Source organism: Chelonia mydas, chromosome 19, assembly GCF_015237465.2.
Source record: "Chelonia mydas isolate rCheMyd1 chromosome 19, rCheMyd1.pri.v2, whole genome shotgun sequence".
NCBI classification, from domain to species: domain Eukaryota; kingdom Metazoa; phylum Chordata; order Testudines; family Cheloniidae; genus Chelonia; species Chelonia mydas.
Window position 1 is genome coordinate 10,760,944 of NC_051259.2, and position 19,531 is coordinate 10,780,474.

Genomic DNA, 19,531 nt, shown 5'->3' on the forward strand with positions numbered 1-19,531 from the left:
GCCTGAGCCAAGACCAGTTGTCATAGATATGGAGCTGAGCTGGGCTCGGCTTGCTGCGGAGGGGCCCTCCCAGCAGCAGGCCCCGCAGGGCCGGATCCTCTGCTGGAGTCACTCCGCGCAGCTCCCCCGGCTCCGGAGGACTCCAGCGCCCCCAGGGGAGTTCTGACGAGCGATGCCCACGGAGGGGCTGGTGGGCATGGGAGCAGCGGGAGTTTGCTCCGCAGGTCGGGGCATTAGCCTGAGGGTCGCCCTGCTGCCTGAAGCCCCCCCCCCGAACACGCAGACAGCCCCCCGCTCTGCAGAAACCCCTTCCTCTGCGCTGCTCCTTCAGACCCCCACCCCAGGGTCAGTCTCCCCTTCGATTCATTCCTCCTCCCCTGGAAGGGGCTGGCTTGGAAACAGGGGCACAGTGGTGAGGAGGTGCCCACCCTCCGGGAGCTAGAGATGGTGACAGCACTGCAGGCCTGGTTGTCACTCTCCCACAGGCCCCACAGCCAGGCCCCAGAGCTTCGACTTCTCCAGCCCCAGAGACCGAGGGCTCCTGCCTGGGCAAGGGGAACGCTGCCTCCGTCCCGCCCTGGAGAGGCCTTGGGGATTTCTAAGACGCACTCAGCGCCTTGCAGGATCAGCCCATGGGCATGAGAGGCTGGAGGTTCAGGGGAGCTCAGTGCAGATTTTCATAGCAGCCAGGGAGGCAGCACCGGCTAGAGGACAAGGCACTGGGCTGGGAGTCGGGAGAACCTGGATTCTAGGCTCTGCTTGGTCTTGGGCACGTCACGTCTCCTCTGTCCCACCCCCTCCCTTGTCTACCATGTCTATTGAGATTGTGAGTGCTTTGAGGCTGGGCCCGTCTCTCATTGGGGGAATGTACAGTGCCTAGCACAACGGGGCCTGGATCAGCTGGGGCCTCTAGGTGTGACTGTAATAACAACAGCTCAGTGCCCGACAGCTCCCACCATCCTCAGTGGGGTGTGTGTGTGTGTGTGGCGGGGGGCTCCCCACTGCTCTCAGTGGGGTGTATGTGTGTGCAGAACTCCCCATTGTTCTCAGTGGTGTGTGTGTGTCTGTGTGTGTGGGGAACTCCCCATCGTTCTCAGTGGGGTGTGTGTGTGTGTGTGTGTGTGCGCGTGTGGGGAACTCCCCATCGTTCTCAGTGGGGTGTGTGTCTGTGTGTGTGGGGAACTCCCCATCGTTCTCAGTGGGGTGTGTGTCTGTGTGGAAATCCCCATTGTTCTCAGAGGGGCAGGTGGGGGATTCTCAGTGGGTGCCGAACACTGCTGGAAGTTGACCCATTTCATTAGGTGCCTACAGAGAAGCTGAGCTTGTCTGAAAACCAGGCCCTCGGGGCCCTTCGCTGAGAAGGAGTTAAAAAAAAATAATCAAAAATTTCATCCCCACTGCGGTGAAAGGCCTCACCTGAGCCCTGAATGTGCCTCTCCTAAGGCAGTTCTGGTCTGTTAATTCAACACAGATCCATTGTCAAAGGAGAGCCCCTTACTGAAACTGAACAAGTGAGAAACAAACCTGGCTCGCCATTAGCACCAAATTACCTAGCCCCTGAGGCTCTAACTGCATCCTGGCGAAGGGTTGGGACTCAGGACCCAGGGGACCTCCTTCTGCAAGGCTCAGGGGTCCCGCCCGCCACGGCAATGGGCAGGGGCAGGAACAGCCAGTGGCTTCCCAGGCAGAGAGCTGGGATGGAAATGGAGGGATGGGACGAAGTGGATTCATGCTGGAAGGATCCATCAGCCCTTGCGTGAGGACCATTACATGCATGAGTGGCTGAACGTAGGGAACCCAAGGCAGCGGGCTTTGACAGAGGATCCAAGTCATGGGTTCTTACCCTGGGGGGCACGGACAGGGGTTATGGGTTGGCAGCCAGCCTACCCTTCCTATACAGCTAGCTGGGAAGGGCTTGTGGCCAGCTCCTGGCCAGAGAGGCTCCCAGTGCAGAAGAAGCACTGATCTGAAGACAAGGCAAAGAAACAGGGTTCTACACACAGACAGGCATTCAGACAAGCCCCCCACCCACAACCATGCGTGCCCACAGACACGCATGTGCACACACGGACATGCAAATATGGACACCCGTCCACTAACATGCGTCTCTCCCCCCCACACCATGTGCCCCGCACACCAACACGCATGTGCACATGCAAACAGGCGTTCACCCCCCCAAACCAGCAAGTGCCCCGTTTTTCACACCACGTTCCATAGCCAGCGACTCCAGCCACATGGAGCCGCCGGCTGCCCCTTTGCCTAGCGGGGGCAGCCTGCCGAGGGGGTGCAGCAGAACCGTTTCTCCACGGCCCTGATTCTCCTCTCCCCGGCAGCCTGATCCGGCTCCCAAAGGAGCCAACGCAAAGACTCCTGTTGACGGCAGTGGGAGCTGGATGGGACGCGGAGACTGGTGTAAATCAGGAGCGACGCCGCTGAAATCAGTGCAGGGCCATGGGAAGGTGAGTAGAAATGCAAGCCCAGCGCCATGGGTGGTCCCTGCAATAGGTGGTTGCCAGTCAAACGCAGGCTGAGCTGAAGAGCCCAGGAGGCATGGGGACAGCGTGCTACGGCCCTTCCTCTTGACCCCTGATTTAGGCACAAATCCCAAACCCAACAGCCTCCTTCACTGAACAGCCCATGCGAGCGGAGGCCTCGGGAGCCAGGATCCACTGACAGCAGCAGTCAGTGACTGATGCTTCAGACAGGGCCTCCCACCACCCAGACCCCAGGGCACCTGGCCAAGTACGGGGGACGGGGGAGAATCCCTCCTACAGCCCCGGAGTGACCAGTTTATGGCCCTGGTGAGAATCGCCTGCCCTCCCATCAGCACGGACGGTACCCCCGGGTTTTCCAGCCCCACTTCACGGATCCGCCTCCCCTCAAACTCCACCCCCAGGACAGCATCACAGGGAGAATGTTGTTAACCTTGCACTGGGCCAGCAGCTGTAAGCCCCCCTTTTTCCCAATACACCCCGGGAATGTAAGATCTGGGGTGATGACTGCCCGCTGCATGGGGTGAAGTTGGAAGGAAAGGGCTCCTTGCCCCCTCTCACCTCACCTCTGCACAGAGGGCGAGGGGGCCCAAACCCAGCCCTTTATGTCCGTGCCTGGAGACGCACGCGTCCGTGCTTCTACCAGCCTCGCCATGAACAGGGATGGGGAACATTTCACGTGTCCTGCTGGGGGCGAAGGCTGCTCCCCGAGCATCAAAAACTTCCCCGAACGGGGATGGTAAGTGCAGATCTTGGCCCACTCAGGCCATGCTGAAATCCGGGTGCCTGCAGGTGTGTGAGGATCTTCCATCTCATCAGCCCTACGGTGGTTGAGGGGGCACTAGCCGGGAGGGGGTGATGGGAGAGGAGAGCTAGGGGTTAGGAGACCATGTAATGGGGAAGAGCAGAGAGAGGGGAATGCAGGGCAGCTCAGATCCAATCTCAGACACGCAGGGCCAGACCCAGCCCAGCTGCCGTGACGCCCACAAGTGCGAGCGAGGGGAGAATCTAGCTCCTAGTTCCGTGAGTGAGACACGAACAGACCTGGGGAGCGCGAGGGCGGCAGCGTCCTCACTGCATTGTGGAGCGTCCCTTTCTCACTGCCCACGAGCTACACTGGGGGTCGCGCCAAACCCCAGGAGCCTGTCCACTGATCTCGGCAGGCCGTGGTGCTGGGACCTCCTCTGCCGCCCCACGGGGTGTCTGGCTTGCCCCCCAGCCCAGGAAGGACTAACGCCACGCCACAGTCTGCGGGGGCCCTTCTCCAGGGCACAGCTTTAGGCTTCCGCTACAAAACTCACAGAGTAACTCAACCAACAGCCTTCCCCGGTCCACACTGGCTGCGGGACACAGAGGCCTTCCCCTTCCCACCCACAGTTAGCTCCCCCATTAATTCAGCCCTCCGCAGCAATCACCAACCTGAGCCGACTCTGATAACGGCACAGAGCGGCTGACTCCAGCCCCCCAAGAGTCAACAGGGGAGAGGGACGACCCTTAACACACACACACACACACACACACACACCAGCTCCCGGAAGCGGGTCTGGGGGGCAGAAAAGACATAGCAGGGGGAGGGGAGATCCTGCTCAGTTACTTACCAGGCAATAGGTGTGTCTCCAAGATCCACTGGTGGAGTTTTTAATATATATATATATATATATATATATATATTTGGCTCTCCAAAAAAAAAAAAAAATCAAGCAACAAAAATACCCCCAAAAACAAACACACTGGGGAACAAAAAATAAAAGAAACCCTCCAAAACAGCAAACGTGGCGGAAGAGGGGACGTAGCCAAGTCCTCGGTCGGCATCCGTGAGTTTTTCGTTCGAGTTCACAGATCTCATTTATTTTTGTAGAAAAACCAATCAAACCAACCAACAAAAAAATCCCAGCCCCCCCCCCAGCCCCTCCCGTCGCTGTCCCGAGTTGTATTCTGCTGCCTTCCCTCTGTCAGCTCACACGCATGCAGGCGGGGGCGGGAAGGAGGCGGCTGCTGTCCGATTGTCTTTCTGCGAGAGGCGGTAGAGCGGGAGGTGTGTGCGGGGGGGGGGACGGGGACGGGGACGGGGACGGACACGACAACACGGCTTGGTCCAAAAATCACAGCCACGTTGTTCAGAGACGGAGCGAGTTCTTATTGTTAAAAAAACAGGGGACTTCTCTCTTCCTCTTCTCCGCTTTCTTTTTCTTTTTTTTCTTTTTTTTTAGAAAAGCAAACAAACAGTTCTCGATCTCAGTTAAATACAGAACTTGAAAAGTGTTCCAGAAAAAGTGCTGGCTAAATTAGCTCTGAAAAAGAGAGAGACAGAACAGAGGGGTGAGAAGAGGACACGATGAACACAGCCTATCCCCTTGGAGATTACTGACGATACGCATTACGGTCACCCCTAGACAGCTCAGTAGAAATCAGAACCCATTGTGCCGGGTGCTGTATATACATGTGGTGAGACACAGCCCCTGCTCCAAAAAGCTTCCGGTTTTAACAGTAACCCTGACAACGGGCCCCATTCTTGTTTACACTAAGGCCCCTTCACACGGCGTTGGGAGCGTAAAGAGGCCGTAAAGTCCATGGGAATGTGAACTGCTCTTCCAGAGCAGCATCAAGTGGCCAGAGTGTAAATGAGAATCAGGCTCACAGGGTAGGAGAAATGAAAGACAAATAGCCCCATTTTATGCCGAGAGAGACTGGGGCAGTGAAATAAGTGGCCTGTTTTGCAAACGAGCTCAGAACTCTTAGGAAAATCTGGCTCCAAGTGGCATGCTGAGCGCTGGGCATTTCGGGAGATCCAGTCCTTATTCATATGCTAAATGGGAGCTGGGCCTAAGTGACATGCCCAAGGCCACCCAGGACATCTGTGGCAGAGCCAGCTCTCCCAGGACCCACAAAGACGGACCTACCCCTCTCCCTCTGGCTTTCCCCTGGCTTCAGTGGAGTTACTCCTGATTTATACCTGTGTGTGTGTGGGGAGAGAGGAGGCCGATGTTAGAACAGAGTCTCCCTGTTCCAAACCATCTCACTCCCCAGAGAGCAGAGATCCCAGCCCACATACCTTCCAAATCTTGCCCTCAGTTAGTTCATACCCATGAAGAGCAGTTGAAGCCAATGGGCCTTTTGCACCAACCTGGGCCATAGACCTTTACATCCTGGGCCCTGCCCATCAAGTCTATATAGTCTGGTTCAAGGCTATTTGCTGGATTACACCTAATGGTCAATAACCTCCCATGTCCTGCCTCTGGCCGATCTAATGACAAACCGTCCCCGTCAATGCCCCTCAGCCCTCGTGCAATGCTCTGCATGGGAAGCAATGCCCTCCTGCCCCTGCAGCCATCAGCTGGTGCCTGGAAGAGAGAGGCTGGATGATCTCTATTGTGAATAGGGCATGGAGCATGGTCTGGGTGCAAATGGACTCGCTGGGAAAGGGATCAAATAGCCCGGGATGGTGGCGGGATGCGGAAACAGGGAGCTCTCCAAGCCCTAAGTAGCTATGGAAACCTGGGGCCTGGAACTAAGCTTGGACCACTGGTTGGGATGCTTAGGCAAATTCCGTGTGAGGAGATGTAGGGGGAGCAGGTGCAAAGCAGGGCAGGGCTCTCCTCTCTGCCGTAGCCCGCACAGGATCCTCAGAGCCTCCTCGACAGCCCGGAGGGATTGGACAGTTATCACACACTGCAAACAAATGCACAGTCCCTCCTAGCAACCCAAGCTCCAGAGAGCCAGTGAGGATAGCTGGCTCCTGACAGCATCCTCGGTTCAAGTTTGGGGATCAGGCTTTCCCATGGAAGATAACCCCACCGCAGCTGGAAGGGTGTCCTGGTGCTTGTGCCTAGCCACTGGCTGGCAAATCCAGGGGGGCAGGATGCCCAGGTCCCAGTTACAGAAAGGTGAGACCAGCCCAAGAAGCAGCCAGTTCTGTTCTGAAACCTCTATGGCACCGTCACGCTGGATACACAGTCCTCTCCCTGCACCCTGATCCTCGAGGGACGGCTCTCCTCTACATACTGCAGCTAGACGCTCAGAGACGCTAGCATCAGGGTGTCACCTCCCCGACTGGGTAACGTGAGAGGTCCTGTGCCCACGTGTGGGCAGAAACACGAACACGTGAGCAGCACCGGTTCCGCTCTGGGCATTCTCGCGGGACCCCGAGAACTGTCACCTGAGCCTTGCTGGGGGATCCGCTCCCCAGCCCAAGCTGAGCTCACCCCCCAACCATCCATTCATTGCCCCCCCCTCTTGTCCCGCAGGGCTTCCCTCTCCATTCCTTCCCTTGATCCTTGCCCCCTCCCGCTTTATCCTCCAAGATTAGCCGTGCTCTCCCAACGTGGTGGCCCAGGCCTGCGTCCCCGGGCATTAGGGGCCAAGCTCGGTGCCTCCCCTCCCCCCGAACCCCCACAGAACCTACCCTGTAACAAAACCTCGTTGTCCGGTTGGCACTTTAGATGACACTACAATGAGGTGACTGTAAAAGTGTCCTCGGGGTGTTGCTCTACCATTGGACCCAAAAACCCGCTCTTCTGGGCCGCGGCCATGATCGGATGCCCTTGGGGCGGGAAGCTCGGGTACCTGTAGTTGTCCTGCAGCTGCAACATAGAGTCTCTCGGTACTGGGGAGATATTCAAGTCATTCATCAAGGGGCAAGCGTACGCCCCCCGGTGGTGAGCCCTGGCCATCTCGAGGGGCTCCTTCTCGCCCTTGGAGGTGTTGGTGTTGCTCAGGTGGGGGTTGAGGCAGGAGGTGTCAGCCCTCCCCATGAAGTCCACCAGCAGGCCGGCCCCGGCTTTGTTGTCGTAGGGGGGGCTCCTGGTGCTGGAGTTGGGTGAGTACCAGTAGCTGGGGTTTTTGCAGCTGGGGGAGTCGTAGAGGGGCTGAGGCATGGGGAGGTCTCGGCAGGCCATGTGCGCGGGGTGGGGCAGGCCGCTCCCCGGCATGCTGTGCTTGAGTGATTCGCAGGCCGGCAGCTTGCGGATGTCGCTCGGCCGCAGGTCCTCCTTGAAGGCCAGGGTCGGGGAGCAGTTGGGCGAGAAGGCTTTCTGCAAGCTGGCCTCGAACACAGTCTGCTGGGCTGGGGTAGCCAGCTGGTGTGGCAGGGCGGGGAAGTGTTTGCTCTCCAAGTCCGTCTGGCCCAGGCCGGGGGAATCGCTCTGAAAGCCTTGGACGAAGGTCCCGTCCGAAGGGGTGGAGGGGTTCATGGAGTAGGGCCCAGCGTAGTCGCCCGGCTCTCGCTCGCCGAGCCCGAAGCCCCGGGATTGGGAGGGGAGCGGGGACATGCTGCTGTCACCGCTGTAATAATCCAGCCCCAAGTCCGTGCTCTCTTGAAACAGCGCGTTGACCTGCTGGGCTTTGGTGGGGAACTTGGCCTTCCCCGTGCCCCGCTCCTTCTTGGAGGCGCAGGCCCCGCGGGAGCCTCGTGGTTGCCTGGGCCCCGTGCTCCTCTTGGACGGATACACTGAGGAGGAGGAGGAAGAGGAGGAGAAGTTCAGATGGGAGGCGTCGAACATATCCACCTTCTTCCGCCTTCCCCGCCCGGGCTTGGAGCTGCTTTGGAACAGGACGCTCTGGTTCCAGTTGTAACCCGGGGCCGAGGAGGCCTCGTTCCAGTCCATCATGAGCTTCTCCAAGCTGGACAGGCTGGACTGGCCTTCGCTGGACGAGGCCTCGCTGTTGGCCCGCCTGTACCCAGCTGGCTGGTTGAACTGGGTGCTGTCGGAGGAGGACTCAGAGAAGGTCTCCGAGACCGTCTGCTGCTTGGCCTTCTGGGGGGTGTAGTTGGAGATGTCCAGGATGACGTTGGGTTCGTTGATGTGGCACTCGAAGCCCGGGTTATAGAGCTGGCTGAAGGCCTCGGAGCTCCAGTCCAGCCCACCGTAGCCTTGTCGGAAAGTCCACTGGGCAGCGCTGGGGAACTGTCGGCAGTTCTCGGACGAGGGTTGGAAAGAAGCCGAACCTTTGGGGACCATGTAGCCGCCGGGTGACACGGTGCTGGCCCGGCTGTCGCACCTTAGGGGCGTGTGTGAGGAGCCGGAGAACTGGCCTGGCTCAGAGCTGGTGAAGAAGGAGGCCTTGCTGAGCGGCAAGCTGGGCCCCACTGTCTGCTGGGCGTAGCCGGCGCTGTGGGCGCTGCTGGGGGACGAAGGGAGGCTGTTCCCGCTGCCGTAGGCGAAGCTGCAGTCCTTGTTGTTGGGACAGTCTTGGGCAGCGGGGTACTGCTTTCCCGGCTGGAACATGCTGGAGGCCGTCACACTCTGCCCCGAGCCGTAGCTGCCGTACTGGGCGTAGCTGGCGGTGGCGGTGGGGTGAGCGGTGGGCGACCTGGAGACGGCCGAGGGTGGCACCAGCTTCTGGAAAGCGTCGGTCCCGCGGCAGTCTGAGGCGGCCTGGGAGACCCCGTAGCCGGCTGCCCGGCTGTGGGAGAAGGACTGCCGGCTTGGCAGGACCGCGTGGAAGGGTGCCTCAGTGGTGGTGGCAGCAGTGGGTGTGACTTTGGCACTCCTGCCTGGGTAGGAGGCCAGGCCCCGCTGGCTGGGCATGGTGTTGGGCGGGGCTGTGTAGGTGGCTGAGGACTTCCGGGACTCGGACCGCGAGGCCGAGAGGGCAAAGTCCAGCAGGTCCGAGGAGTCGTCCGAGTCCAGCAGGGAGCGGAAGTAGCCGGTGAAGAGGTTGTGCCTCTCCTGGTTGACCTCCGTCTGGGAGGATGGGTTGCTCCCGGTGAAGAAGCCGGCCCGGCTGGAAGAGCTGGACTCCAGCGCCGAGGAGTGGAACGCCCGGGACTCTGCACCTTGGTAGCTGCAGTTCCTGCTAGCCTGGCTGGAGAGGTGGCTGTGGTGGGGCGCCCACGGGCTCCCCTTGTCCCCGGCCCACTCCGAGGTGCTGTCACTGAAGTTCTGGCTGGGGTTCTGCTCTGGAAAGAGCACCCCATTCTTGCGGGCTCGCCTCTTCCGCTTGGGCTTCCCCAAGGGATCCGGCTCTGGCCGGCCCCTCTTGCGCGGGTGGACGGGGTCGGCGTGCACAGCCGCGGGGGCCTTCTTCTTCTTCCCGATGCCCTCAAAGAAGTCGCTGAAGGAACAGCGGGACGAGCGGGCGGCATGGCCCCCTCCCCGGCCGCCAAAGCCCCCCGCCTTGCCCCCGCGCCGGCGGAAGCCCTGTACCCTGTGCAGGAAGTGGGAGATGCTCTGTGTGTCGGGGGCCTGGTGGATGGACTCGGGCTCACTGGGGGTCCAGCAGCGTGGTGGGGAGCAGCGCCCTGAGCATTGGCTCTGCCGGTTCAGGAAGGCCAGCTTGGCCAGCACATCCGAGTAGTCGGCCTTGCTGTCGTTGGTGTCGGCGATGTAGGAGGGCTGGGGCGAGGCCAGCTTCTGCTTCCTCCTCCTCCTCTTCTTCACCTCCGGGGTGGGCTCCTTGGGCTTGCCCGGCCCCAGCAGCAGGTTTTTGGGGGGCCGCCCCCGTTTGCGCTTCAGGATGATGGGCATCTCCCCAGGGGGGAAGACCACCACCACATTGCGGCCATTGTTCTTCATCTTCAGCAGCGGGGTGGGCTCCATGGACGTGCGGGCCGTCAGCTCCTTGCCCTCCACGCTCAGGTTGCTGCTGAGGGAGGAGACCTTGTAGGTGGTCTTGTTCCTCCTCCCCAAGGAGACGGGGATCTTGGCCATCTTCACCACCATCTTGCGCACCCCGCGGCATTTGCCCTTCTTGGCCTGCAGGGCGGCCTTCTGGACGTCGTCGGCCTCCGGGGCGGGAGCCGCCAGCAGGATGGATACGCTGGGCTCGGGCGGCCCCGGGGCTAGCTCCGCTGGCATGGCCAGGGGAAGGACTCGGCTCTCGGCAGAGACCTCCACCCTCCGACCCCGCCCCGCCCGCCGCCGCCGCCCGAGCATCTTTGGTTTGTCTGTTCTGCGCAGCGCGTATTTCCGGTGGTCGTCCCCGCCCCGCCCCGCGCCCCGCCCCGCGCAGGAGCCCCGCTTCATCACCTCCCCCAGCTGGCAGCTACTGAGGCGGGGCTGGAGCGGATGGGACCCCAGGGGTTCGGCTGCCATGAGCTGGGGCTGCGGCTCCAGCAACTTGGGCAGGGGCCCTAGAGACGGAGGGTCCAGTAACTGGGCCTCGGGATCTAGCAGCTGGGCTTGGGAGTCTAAGAGCTGGGGGTCCAGTGATTCGGGCAGAGTATCCAGGGCCTGGAGTCCCAGAGGCTCAGACAGGGGCTCCAGGGACTGAAGCTCCAGAGACTCCGACAAGGGCTCTAGAGATTGGAGCTCCAGAGACTCGGACAAGGGCTCTAGAGACTGGAGCCCCAGCGACTCTGGCAGCGGCTCTAGACTCTGCAGCTCCAAGGACTCGGGCAGGGGATCCAGAGTCTGGGCATCTAGTAGCCGAGGCTGGGACTCGAGAGACTGCGAATCTAGTAACTGGGACTGGGAATCGAGCTCCTGGGCTGACAGCAACTGGGGCTGGGGCTCCAGAGACTGAGACTCCAGCAACTGGGCCCCTGGGCAGCCCAGAGAGGCCAGTTCGCTCAGTATATCTGCGTCAGCCAGCTCAGAGTAATCCGTGGTGTCTGGCTCGGAGCAGCTGGCTTCGTCTGGGTTGCCGGGTGGCTTCGAGGCCGGGGCAGCGCTGCTCTGGCATCCTGGCGGCTGGGGACTTTCTCTGCCCCCCTCCATCTCCTCCTCAGAGGGGGCTGGGTGAGTCTGCCTGGGTGGCTCGGGTTTGGCGTTGCACTGTGCCACCCTCTCCTCCGGGCTGCGAATGCTGTTGGCCAGCGTGGCCGAGGAGAAGAAGCTGTACTGGAGATCTCGGTCCCCGGCGCTGGCCGGCGTCCAGCTCTCCTCACTCGGGGCCGGGTGGCTGTTAAGCCGCAGGTTGCCGCAGTCCAGGTGGACGCCGCTGTTCTTCAGGTCCTCGGAGAGCCGGTTGAGGTCCTTCATGATGTCGATCAGCTGCACCACCGGGTGGAGGTTGATTCTCCCGTTGCCACACTTGCTCTTCAGCAGCGAGACGATGTTGTCGACGTTGCAGCGGCCAGAGGCCAACGTCGCATTGGAGAAGGTCTTGGGGGCGCGGTCGTGGGTGGCTGTCTCATCCAGGCCCCCCACCAGGATCCGGGGGTCACTGGCACAGCCCAAAGCGTTGGTCGAGGAGAAGTCCTCTCCCTTGGTGGGACCAAGGGCGTGGAGGCTCTGGCACCTGTCGGCCGGGTCCCCATGGAGCAGCGAGCCGGACTGGTGCTCCCTGCCCAGCACCGGGCAGGAACCCTCAGGGAAGCTCAGCACGCTGCAGGATAAGGCCTTCTCTGCTGGGCACGCTGCTGGCCTCTGCCCAGGATGCCCTGCCTGGTAGAACTTGGGCTCGCGGACGTAGTCAGGTGAGCTGCGGATGGCACCAGATGTCACCACTGGGCCTGGGGGCTTCACGCGCATCCTGAACTCCTCCTCTCCTGGGTGCCTCTTGGTGGAACAGTTGCTGACATGGGTGTCGGAGAAGCCGATGCATGGACCTGAAACGGGGAGAGAAGCAAAGTCAGGCTCTTAATGCAGGGAAGGGCAGTGCTGGGCCAACTAGCTTGGCACCCTGCGGGCTTCCAGTGGAGGAGTGAATGCTCCATAAAGCATGGTACAGCGATGCCTCCTGGGGAGGGCTGGACGGGACGGACGTGGTACACCTAGACCGTCTCTGCCGGTGTTCGTCCAACCTGTTCTTAAAAAGCTGCAAATACGGGGATTCCACAAGCGCCCTAAGGTTCCTACTCCAGAGCTGAGCCCCCCGAGAGCTGGAAAGCGTCTCCTACTAGCAAAGCTAGATCCCATCACAAACGCAATGCTGTGATACCCCCCCACCCCTCCCCGACACAGAAGCCACAGCCGATGCCCGCTAGCAAAATCCTTCCCCCCCAGCGGAAGCCTGCCAGGGCCGGACCCCTACCCATCTCTATGGCAGCATCCCAGGAATCCCTGGGACCCCCATACCCACAGAGCTCCCTGCCCCAGCTCCGGTATGGGGTCAGCACTGAAATCCCTTCTGGGAAGAGCCCACCCACAGGGGCAGGGAAACGGGAGCTGCTGGGAATCATTTACAGGAGTGAGGCTGCCGATACCCAAACTGCCCCCCAACCAGTCCTGCGGCTGCCCCACAGCTGCCCTTGCAGGGCCCGGGCTGGATGAAAGGCCCCAGGAATGGCACTTACCCTCGGCCTTGCTGCTCCGGCTGTTACACTTGAGCTCTCTGCAAAGGGAAGAGAAGAGGCGTTTAGCCCAGAGAGCGGGACCTTCCCTGCACAGCCTGGAGCTTAGATTCAGCTCAGAGACCCCAGCCCCGTGTCTGCACCTCCCCCACCCTCTCCCCCTCCCTGGACAGCTAACTCACTCAGATTCCTCTCCCCCACCCTGGACAGCTAACTCACTCAGAGCTCCCCCAGCTGGCACGGGCTGTAGATTTCTGATGTGCCCATCACCGTGGTATCGGGGCCACAGTAAGAATGCCACTGCGGGGCCGCTCTGATAGAAACCAGCGTGTGTTGCATACGCCTATGGCATGGGCTGGATTTGGCTCAAAGCTCTGGGACCGAGGCAAGGATTGAAGGCGTCTCGCTAACCCTTTCATTCGACGCAAATGGTCTGGTCTCAGGCTGACCCCTGGCTGGCCCCAAGGGGGACATGCCCTTCTGCTGCAATCGGGCAGGGTAAAACCAACAGAGGAGCATGGGATTTGGGGCTCCGTGCACTCCTTTCAAACACAGATAATGCACCTGACCTGTGCCGGGCCTCGCACGGCTGAGCTACGGGCTGGGGAGCTGCCCCGAGCCTCGCACGGCTGAGCTGCGGGCTGGGGAGCTGCCCCGGGCCTCGCACGGCTGAGCTGCGGGCTGGGGAGCTGCCCCGGGCCTCGCACGGCTGAGCTGCGGGCTGGGGAGCTGCCCCGGGCCTCGCACGGCTGAGCTGCGGGCTGGGGAGCTGCCCCGGGCCTCGCACGGCTGAGCTGCGGGCTGGGGAGCTGCCCCGGGCCTCGCACGGCTGAGCTGCGGGCTGGGGAGCTGCCCCGGGCCTCGCACGGCTGAGCTGCGGGCTGGGGAGCTGCCCCGGGCCTCGCACGGCTGAGCTGCGGGCTGGGGAGCTGCCCCGGGCCTCGCACGGCTGAGCTGCGGGCTGGGGAGCTGCCCCGGGCCTCGCACGGCTGAGCTGCGGGCTGGGGAGCTGCCCCGGGCCTCGCACGGCTCAGCTGCGGGCTGGGGATGTGCCCCGGGCCTCGCACGGCTGAGCTGCGGGCTGGGGATGTGCCCCGGGCCTCGCACGGCTGAGCTGCGGGCTGGGGATGTGCCCCGGGCCTCGCACGGCTGAGCTGCGGGCTGGGGATGTGCCCCGGGCCTCGCACGGCTGAGCTGCGGGCTGGGGATGTGCCCCGGGCCACGCACGGCTCAGCTGCGGGCTGGGGATGTGCCCCGGGCCTCGCACGGCTGAGCTACGGGCTGGGGAGCTGCCCCGGGCCTCGCACGCCTGAGCTACGGGCTGGGGAGCTGCCCCGGGCCTCGCACGCCTGAGCTACGGGCTGGGGATCTGCCCCGGGCCTCGCACGCCTGAGCTACGGGCTGGGGATCTGCCCCAGACTTTGCATGCCTGAGCTACAGGCTAGGGATCTGCCTGGGTCTTGCACGTCTGAGCTACCCTTGCCCTTAGGCTGGGGATCTGCCCCGGCCTTTGCAGCCTGTCCCATGGGCAGGGATGCTGCCCCTGGTCTTTGTACACTTGCTCCACAGTCCCTGGACCTTGTGCACATTTTCCAGCCTGCTCCTTCAGCCTCCTGGTCCCTTTGCACCAGGCTGAGAGTGACAAGCAGCCCACACCAAGGGAAAGGGCTTTGCAGACGTACCACCGCTAGGTGTCCCCTGTGAGCTACGGATCCTCCTCCAAGTGTTTATGCATATCAACCGGTTAAGCCTGTGCACTCCTGGATTCCTTCCCCACTGCCCCCTCCCCTTCCCCGTCAGCAGAGCTACTCCCACCTACTGCTTAAAGTTTGCAACCTGCGCTCCTTGTGGCCTGAGAGAAAGCCCCTTTGTATTCCCCTTTGTGCCCGGCCAGCCAGCCCTTTCCTTCCACCCAGTCGCCTGGAGAAGCAAGCACCTGGCACTAAGGTTTGGAAGTGGATCAATGACAGCCTGGGCGTCCCCTCCCCCCGTCCTGGGTCTGCAAGGAAGGAAGGAAGGGGACGAGCGAAAGAAAAGTTCTTTGTTCCCAGCTTTTCCAGAGGATGGATGGGCCCGGAGCGGAGATGCCCCAGGCCCCATCTCCCCCCGCGCCCCACAGGCAGTGCGGGGCTCTTCAGGGGACATGGCTTCATTCATCCTTCCAGAGCACAGAGGGCCGGGGTCTGGCCCCTGACGGTCAGGCCGGGGACCCTCGTCAGCAGCCCGAGGCAAGGGGAGAGACCCCCATGTAACGTTCCCCCACCTGGATGGGCAGCTCATATTGCAATGGGGGGGGGCGCTCACCCCCACCACCGAGCAGCTCTCCACCCCCACACACCCATCAGCTGTCCCTTCTGGTCGGCTGGAACCCAGCCCCCCCCCAAGGCCAAGCTTTTCCTGGGCGTTAACCCCCGTTCCCTGAAGAACTGTATGTAGACGCGTCGGGGTTCTCCTGTCGCTCTGGTCAATCCACCTCCCCGAGAAGCAGTGGGTAGGTGAACGGAAGAACCCCTCCGCCCACCCAGCTGCGTGGGCACTGGGTGTCAGGGCTACCGCGCTACGCCTCACGGGACGTGGGATTTTTTGCAGGTAGCCAGGTCGCCCTGCGTTTTAGGTGGGCGGCCAGGCCTGCGCTGAGCCGCTCCCCTGGAGCCGCATGCTGCCAGGCTGGCCGGACCGAGAGCACCCAGAGAAGCGGGAGGCTCCCCGGTCCGGCCCAGTGGGGCGTGAACGCCAGCACGATTAAACACGCAGCAAACACCCCCCCGCGCCAGGGCTGCAGCTGGGAGGCTGGGGTGGGACCCCGCAGGCTGCTCTCAGACTGGGCCCAGCTGTTCCGGCCTTGTTGCTTTAAACAGGCTAAATAACGAGGAGCTGCTGGCTCTTCCGCGCCCCCGCACCACCCTCCCTGCCCCAGCCCACATAAGGCAGGGGTCTTTCCCCCCTTCCCCCGGCAGCACCAAACAAAACCCATTTGCAAGACAACAGGAGAGGGGGAGGGGTTGGTCCGCCCCTCCCTCACCCTGGCAGGAAAAGGGCACCTTGCCACCGAGGGGCAGGGTAAATCAGGGAGGGGTGGGCACATGGCCTCCTTCCCCGGGGGCTGGAACTGCGCAGGAGGCTAGGACACCTGAGGATCAACTTCTGCCCCCTCCAGCCAGGCCTCGTCCCTCCTTTGCACCCCTCCTTCTCGCTCCCTGTTTAGTGTTCCCCCCTCCTCCGCCTTCCTGCCCCCTCCCCAGCTTTCAGGTGTAGTTTTCAATGGCTCTTGCCCTGCTCCGAATCCCTTCCACCCCCGATAGGGTGACCAGACAGCAAATGTGAAAAATCCGGACAGGGGGTGGGGGGTAATAGGAGCCTATATAAGAAAGAGGCCCCGAAATCGGGACATCTGGTCACCCTAACCCCCGAAGCCCCTCCACCGCTCACGGGAAGTTGCTGCAGCAGGAAGTGACCTCAGCTTTTTGGCAGGCCCCGCTGGGCACTGCCGTGTGCTAGGCCCGGCTGGGCGCTGCGCCATGCTCTCCAGCACCCTCTGCGGGCTGGGACGGAAGGCCCCCGTCTCCACCCCGCCTGCCCCAGCTCGGCCATTTCAGCCCCACCGCGTGTCCCCCCTTTGTCAGCGTCGTCTGCCCCACGGCTCGGCTCAGGCTCCTGGGGCCTGCCTTTCACACACCGGCAGGGGCCCTGGCTCCCCTTCCTCTCCCGCCCCCTCCCCTGGAGAACACCCGGTGCTTAGGGCTGCCGTTTCCAGGCAACGCTTGGCCAGATGTGGAGTGAGAAGGGTCAGGATCCCATGGAAAAGCACCAGCGCCAGCAGGGATCAAACACAGCGCGCGGCTGTCGTTATGTGCGGGGCGGGAGGAGAGGCAGTGCGGGCCAGTGGCTGCAGCGGGGGGGACGGGTACACCAAGAGACCCGAGTTCGGACCTCGGGCCAGTTGCTTCACTGCCCCGTGCCTCAATTTCCCCTCTGGGTTAATGATACTGACCCGCCTCCCTGGGGCAGAACTGCCAAGGACAGAGGACGCAGTGACGGGCAGTGGGGAAGCTCCGGACATTGGGCCCTGTCTCTTCCCGGCACGGGCACAGAGAGGGGTGCTGGCAGACGTGGCTGGGGTGACCGGGTTATTTCACTGCACTTAGGAAGCAGGCTGCCTGCCCGGGCAAGTCACCATGGCCCAGGGTGGCTATTCACAGGCAGGTTCTCTGTGCAGCGCGTGGCCCGGGGCCTGTGCTCCCCCGGCGTGCTCAAGGGGCAGGTTCCGTGGGGAGTCTCTGACAGCAGCCAGCCTGGACAGTGAAGCTGGGTTTTGGGCTAAGTGCTGGGTGGGTTTTATAGCTGGTGAGGGGCGAACTGGGCAAGCTCGAGGTCTAGGCAAGCTTTCCCTACATAGCTGTGCCAGTGCCCCTCAATCCCAACCTGCAGCCCCCCCGCTCGCTACGCCAGCCCTGAGGTCACCATTCAGCACAGAAAGATCAGACAGCCAGAAACACCGAGGTGCCCACCTACTGGGAGCCCCCCTCGAACAAAACACAGGTGGAGGTCTCGAACAGAGGTGGGCAAAGCCCAGCGCCAACCATTTGTCCCCTCCAAGCTGGGCGTTCTGATGAACGGAGCTGGCTCCAAACCCAGGCTGATGGGGGTTTGCAGACCTGAACCCCTCACTGCCCCAGTCAGTTCGTCCATCCTTAGTCCTGAGTGCCAGGCGAGGGCCAAGTGCCCAGGTGCTACCATCCCCTTCGCTCACCGCCCACCCCACCCCAGCTGCCGCAGAGACGGAGACGCTCGCCGCGGGGCAAAGGCAGGTGCTCCAGGGGAGGCAGCGCTGGCAGGCCCAGCTGCTGGGGGTGGGGGGAGAAACACAAAGGCCCCATTCAACCCTGGGCACAGCCCCTCTGCAGCACGCCTGCTCAACCGAAGGGGCAGGGGAGAGATAGGCAGCACAATCCACCCGCGTGGCTCCCCCAGAACACCCTAAGGGGCGTGAATCAGATCTGCAGGCCCAGATCTTCAGATGGCCCCGGCCTCCAGTGCTCTGGGGAAAATAAAACACAGTGCTGCTCTCCCATCCCTTATAGATAACATGGGGCTGCCCCCCCTCCCCTACAGATAACATGGGGGGAGGGATAGCTCAGTGGTTTGAGCATTGGCCTGCTAAACCCAGGGTTGTGAGTTCAATCCTTGAGGGGGCCATTTAGGGATCTGGGGCAGAAATTGGGAATTGGTCCTGCTCAGAGCAGGGGGTTGGACTAGATGAGGTCCCTTCCAACCCTGAGATCCTATGACAACACGAGGCTGCTCCCCCACTCCCTTGCAGAGTGCACCAGGCTGCCCTGCACCCTGGAGCCGTTACCTTGGCCGCGAGTGCTTGCAGTGCAGATTCACTTTGAAGTTCCTCTCGCCGCCGTCCGCCTCGCTGTCAGGCTGGTGCAGCCCGGAGCCCTGGGCGTGCTGGAACCACTCGGCTGGCGGGCTGGCTCCGTTTTCCAGGCCGATGGGCTGGCAGGCGAGGGAGCTCCCATCTGTGAACGAGCAGCACACAGACCCGGGTGCGTGAGCCAAGGGGGGGTGCTGGGTCCCGCGCGGGGGGCAAGGGAGAGGCAGGGGAACTTGGCGGTGCTGAGGGTTTGTCCCAGCGACAGGGGAAGGGGCCCAGAAACGCCCTTCCCGCGGGGGGAGAGGGGGCAGCAACGGCGCCTGGGGCGCAAAGGGGCAGCGGCTCTCTTCCACCCCCACCTCCTCCCCCCCCCAGCATGGCAGGCCCTGGGGAGGCCTCATTCGGCGGCTGGCGAAGGGGGCTTATGCAACCAGCAGCACAGAGCCCAGCATGGCACTTTGCTGAATCGTGCTCCACTCTGGCATCTTAAAGACAGGCTCCCACAGGGTTATTCAGCCTGCACGCACGCGTGTGTCTGTGCGTGTGAGAGCGGGTACAGCCAGCCGCACAGGCATTCACGCCTACCCATCTGTCTGCAACTGTCTGTTTGTCTAAGCCACTCTCCCTCCCTCTCCACCCCAATGTGCCGGAGAGAACTGACAGGCTCCCTCTGGCCACCGACGGAGGGGTGACGGCTCCTCCTCCTCCCCCCGTTTTGCCCCCGTGCCCGAGGTCGCTGCTTGGGCAGCGTTCGGGACGCAGACGGCTTTCGATCAGCCTGGATGGAAACACGGACGTGGCTCAGTTCCGGCTGGCTCCCGGACACAGGGCCCCGGCCTGTCCCCCGTGCTGACATTTCCACTGTTTTTCCAGGGTGATTCCCCTCCTGCCCAGCCACCACTCGTCAATTCAGCCCCAGCCCCATCTCGCTCTTTCTTGGCTTCTCTGGCTCATGTCTGTTTGTCCATCTCACTCAGGATCTACCAGAGCCCTAGAGGAAATCAGCCAGGCTCCAAGCTCTGCATTAGCTAAAGCCCTGACCTAGGGCTACCCCTGCCCGTGGGTGCGCTGCTAGGTTGCGGTTTTTGCTCTCTCTTTGTGCGTTGGTGCAGATGTGCGGGCGTTAGTGTAGGTCTCAGTGTGTGTGTGCATGCCTCTGTCTCAGTCTCTCCTGGATTGTGTTGCTCGCTCTTTGTGCGATTGTGAGTCGGTGTTATTGTGGGTCTACCAGCCTCTCCTGCACAGCCTCTCCTGTTCGTATGTGTGTCTCTGTCTCTCTTCCTCTGTAACCTTATGTGTGTGTGTCTGTATCTTGGTGTGTCTGCCGGTGCCCCTCCCAAGTGTGTCTGTCTGCTCCCCACCCTTAGCCTGTGCGACTGTCCCTCTTCCTGTCTGCCTGTGTCCTCCCCCAACACACACACACAGAGCATGATCCAGACTTCCCATTGCTTGCATTAGCGTGACAACTTATCAACAAGGCAGGGA

General features: G+C 62.0%; 1 protein-coding gene across 7 annotated transcripts in view; it reads right to left on the reverse strand.

The window, feature by feature from the left end:
- Positions 1-19,531, reverse strand: part of AHDC1 (AT-hook DNA binding motif containing 1) — a 112,966-nt gene that overhangs the window by 3,599 nt on the left and 89,836 nt on the right. For 5 of the 7 annotated variants that reach the window (XM_037881715.2, XM_037881714.2, XM_043532224.1 and 2 more), the window contains 4 exons: positions 18,023-18,191; positions 12,670-12,707; positions 6,895-11,982; positions 4,091-4,783 (listed from right to left, as the gene is read on the reverse strand). In XM_037881715.2, the coding sequence (XP_037737643.1) occupies positions 6,938-11,982; positions 12,670-12,707; positions 18,023-18,191 (5,252 nt within the window). In that variant the 3' untranslated portion in view covers positions 4,091-4,783; positions 6,895-6,937. The remainder of the gene's footprint in view (positions 1-4,090; positions 4,784-6,894; positions 11,983-12,669; positions 12,708-18,022; positions 18,192-19,531) is intronic. The other 2 variants (XM_037881716.2, XM_043532225.1) reach the window with 1 other exon arrangement.